This window comes from Acanthisitta chloris, unplaced genomic scaffold (genome assembly GCF_000695815.1).
Source record: "Acanthisitta chloris isolate BGI_N310 unplaced genomic scaffold, ASM69581v1 scaffold20118, whole genome shotgun sequence".
Taxonomy (NCBI): Eukaryota; Metazoa; Chordata; class Aves; order Passeriformes; family Acanthisittidae; genus Acanthisitta; species Acanthisitta chloris.
Window position 1 is genome coordinate 7,354 of NW_008685614.1, and position 3,875 is coordinate 11,228.

General features: G+C 40.6%; 1 protein-coding gene across 1 annotated transcript; it reads left to right on the forward strand.

Moving 5' to 3' along the window:
- The first annotated feature begins 467 nt into the window (after window positions 1-467).
- On the forward strand, window positions 468-3,165 carry ZBTB34 (zinc finger and BTB domain containing 34). The gene is made up of 2 exons (XM_009079843.1): window positions 468-502; window positions 1,474-3,165. Exon 2 carries the CDS (start codon window positions 1,496-1,498, stop codon window positions 2,993-2,995), a length of 1,500 nt encoding a protein of 499 aa, XP_009078091.1. The 5' UTR covers window positions 468-502; window positions 1,474-1,495; the 3' UTR covers window positions 2,996-3,165.
- The last annotated feature ends 710 nt before the right edge of the window (window positions 3,166-3,875 follow it).

Genomic DNA, 3,875 nt, shown 5'->3' on the forward strand with positions numbered 1-3,875 from the left:
CCTGTAAAACATCTTTTCCCCTGCTTTTACATCACAACTATAAAAACTCAAATGAAGTCTGGTTTACCCATTTGAATTGTTGAGATTGGTAACTTACAGAACATGTTTAGCAACTCTGCTAACTTGATTTTGAATGCTTTGTGAGAGTTTTCACTGGTTTTCGAAATCAGACATATGTGCAGTCAGGAAGCTGGCTGTTTTGTGTCTGCTGGAAAGTTCCATTTGTGAAGATTATGAACGTTAGTTTGAAGTGGCAGACAGCTGATAGAGCTCCAGTTCTTCCTTTCAGGCTTTTTGTCATATTTCTTACCTCTCAATTTTGTTTTTAGAATGCCTGAATTTTCATAATTTGATTTAAATTGTTCATATGTCCCATTACAGCATGTAACATAAGACATAAATAGGAAAAAATCCACTAGTATATTGTGGTACATTGGACATGCTTCCTGCATCCGAAGTCAGTGGATGATCTTGAGATCTGTTTATTCAATGGGAAGAGCAGGTATGGTGGCAATATTGTGTTTAGACTTCTGCATTAATCAGAACAAGAATAGCAATACAAGTGAGAAGATTTCTTGGGCGTTTGATTAGTGTGCAGTCTTGGAAATGTAAGGTGATGCTACAGATAGACACTCTCAGGGTGACGAGAGTGTGTGTGCTTTTTACCATAGTGCTCTGTGAAAAGTGCTTTTCTTTAGCTCTTGTTTGGAAGTCTGGTTTGCAAATTCTTTAAAGCCTCTTGCAATGTCTTTTCCTGGTGTTTGAGTACCCATGACTTTGTAAGTTGGGTTAGAATTTAAATGTCAGATCATTCTTGCTAAGAAATCACTGCTGTGTCAGATGAGCTTCACATCATGCTCTATTTTTTTAAAAATCGCAAATGAAAATTAAGAAAAAGAAATTGCAAGTCCATGGGTGGCTCAGACACTTTTTTTCAAATGCACAAGCACACACACGTGTGTGCCTGTGGCTTTTCTTTAGCAGGTTTCTCAAACCTCCTGAAGTACCTTCCAGCAATCATTTTTGGGCAGTTCAGCAAAGCGGTCCCTGCAAGTATCACTGTAGTGTCTGGCTTGAATACCTGCTCAACTTTCTGAAGTGTTTTCCTTGCCCAATGGCTATAAAATCTATATTCTTCTGGGAGGGTGAAGGTATTGTTCTGCAGTTTTTGCCAGGGAGTGGAATTGCAAAGTTTCTTTGAGGACACAGACTGTCCCAAGGAGCCTGTGATGTATTCTGAGCAATTCCATTGTGAATGCTGCAGAGGGATAATTCAAATTACAGAAAACCAAGAAATGGGTAGATTAAAACCCTACTTTTTATTTTATATCGAGTACTTGCGCTGAATGCTTTGTTGTAAGGCACCGTTAACTTACCAATGTGATGATTTAACTTAAACATTTGCAAGCATTTACTTTTGAAAGGGAAAACTGTATTAATTCTCATTTGTAAATCTTCTAATTTTTCTTTCAGATTATTCTTTTCATCAGTAGAAATGGACAGCAGCAGTTTCATTCAGTTTGATGTGCCCGAGTACAGCAGCACTGTTCTGAGCCAGTTAAACGAACTCCGCTTGCAAGGGAAGCTCTGTGACATAATCGTGCACATCCAGGGTCAGCCGTTCCGCGCCCACAAAGCTGTGCTGGCTGCCAGTTCTCCGTATTTCCGCGACCATTCAGCACTGAGCACCATGAGTGGCCTATCAATATCAGTTATTAAAAACCCCAGTGTTTTTGAACAGTTGCTTTCTTTCTGTTACACTGGAAGGATGTCCTTGCAGCTGAAGGATGTTGTCAGCTTTCTGACTGCAGCTAGCTTCCTACAGATGCAGTGTGTCATTGACAAGTGCACACAGATACTGGAGAGTATCCATTCAAAGATCAGTGTTGGTGATGTTGATTCTGTCACTGTTGGTGCTGAAGAAAATTCAGAGAATCGCAACGGCGTTAAAGACAGCAGCTATTTTGCCAATCCTATTGAGATATCTCCTCCCTATTGCTCTCAGGTGCGACAGTCAACAGCAGGCAGTGATCTTCAGATGGAAACTACTCCAGGCAAATCTCTACGTAGTCGTCTGCAAGAAGAAGGGCATTCAGACCGAGGGAGCAGTGGGAGTATCTCTGAATATGAGATTCAGATTGAAGGTGATCATGAGCAAGGAGACCTGATAGTAAGGGAAAGTCAGATTGCAGAGGTCAAAGTTAAAATGGAAAAGTCTGACAGGCCAAGCTGCTCTGATAGCTCTTCCCTTGGTGACGATGGATATCACACCGAAATGGTGGATGGAGAGCAGGTCGTGGCAGTAAATGTTGGTTCCTATGGGTCTGTCTTACAACACGTTTATTCGTTTACCCATGCCTCATCACAGGCTACAGGTGTGTCAGAAACCTTTGGAAGCCTGAGCAATACAAGTCCTTCAAGGTCAATGCTGAGCTGTTTCAGAGGGGGTCGTGCACGCCAAAAACGGGTACCCATGGGTCACTTGCACAGTGATGTCCAGGGCTTGGTGCAAGGGGCTGACAATGAATCCATGGTGAGTAATCCAGGATATGAAAGTAGTCCACGGGAAAGGAATGCAAGAGGTCATTGGTATCCATACAATGAGAGGCTAATTTGTATTTACTGTGGGAAGTCTTTCAACCAGAAAGGGAGCCTGGATCGACACATGCGATTGCACATGGGCATAACTCCTTTCGTGTGCAAGTTTTGTGGAAAGAAATACACCCGTAAGGACCAACTTGAGTATCATATTCGTGGTCACACAGATGACAAACCCTTTCGCTGTGAGATCTGTGGAAAATGTTTTCCTTTCCAGGGTACACTAAACCAGCACTTGCGAAAAAATCACCCCGGGGTAACAGAAGTGAGAAACAGGGTTGAGTCTCCAGACAGAACAGAAGCGTTTGTGGAACAGAAAGTAGATAATGATGCTTCAGCTTCTGAAGCCATGGATTCTAGTGTGGAAATTCATGCAATGTCTAACGCATCTGATTGAAACATTACATTCTAAGTGCAACACAAGCAAGCACATGACTAATGTATTTTATAAGTATTCTGTTCTTTTAGTAATCTTCAGTACAACAGCCTTTTAATTTTCCTGACCTTCTGGAAACCAGAAATGGTTTTTGGAGATTATGTAAGTACACTTTGTTTTTGAAGGAGGCTAAGTTGTTTGAGGCTTGTTTTTTACTTTTGAAGATGCTCAGAATATAAAGACAGTGTGCTGGGGAAAGGATAGGAAGAGTCTGCTGAAGTGTTCCTACTGGTTGATCTGGCAAGACACAAGTTCTAGTGGAGAAAGGTATTAGATTAAGGTTGGCAGCTCTGCTGAATGCTCCGAGAAGCTGTAATCTCCCTTATTTTATTTCTTAAATCCTGTTGCTGGTAATGAGTTACACAGCAGTGGGGAGAGAGAATATGAGAGCTTTGATTCCTCGTGTGTCACAATGAAGTCTGTTTGCTCTTACTAACTGATTTTGGTAGTGAGTCTGTTTATATATATAAATTTGCTTTATATATATAAAATGCTTTCGCTTTTCCTATTCTGGTTGAGGTGAATGTAAAATCATGTCAAGGCTGATACCATATACCACTCTTTTAACTGCTAGGACTCCGCTCTGCTTAGGGTTTAGGACTTTGGGAGAATGGTTTTAATTTTAAAAGAATGTTGTTTGGTTTTCATTTTATTAAACTATTACTTTGTGTGCAAAAGTGAGCAAAGTGAATTACCTTGTTTTAATAGCTTTGCTTTATGACATATGTAAACCAAATGCCATAAATCTATTAAATTATGGTTTAATTGTTGAGGGGTTTTGTCAGTTGTCTAGATGCAATCTGGACAATGTGTGGTGCTGACCTTTTTCTATATAGAGATA

Bases quoted from the DNA above. Each gene is read 5' to 3' on its own strand.
- ZBTB34 (XM_009079843.1), top strand. From the start codon at position 1,496: ATGGACAGCAGCAGTTTCATTCAGTTTGATGTGCCCGAGTACAGCAGC.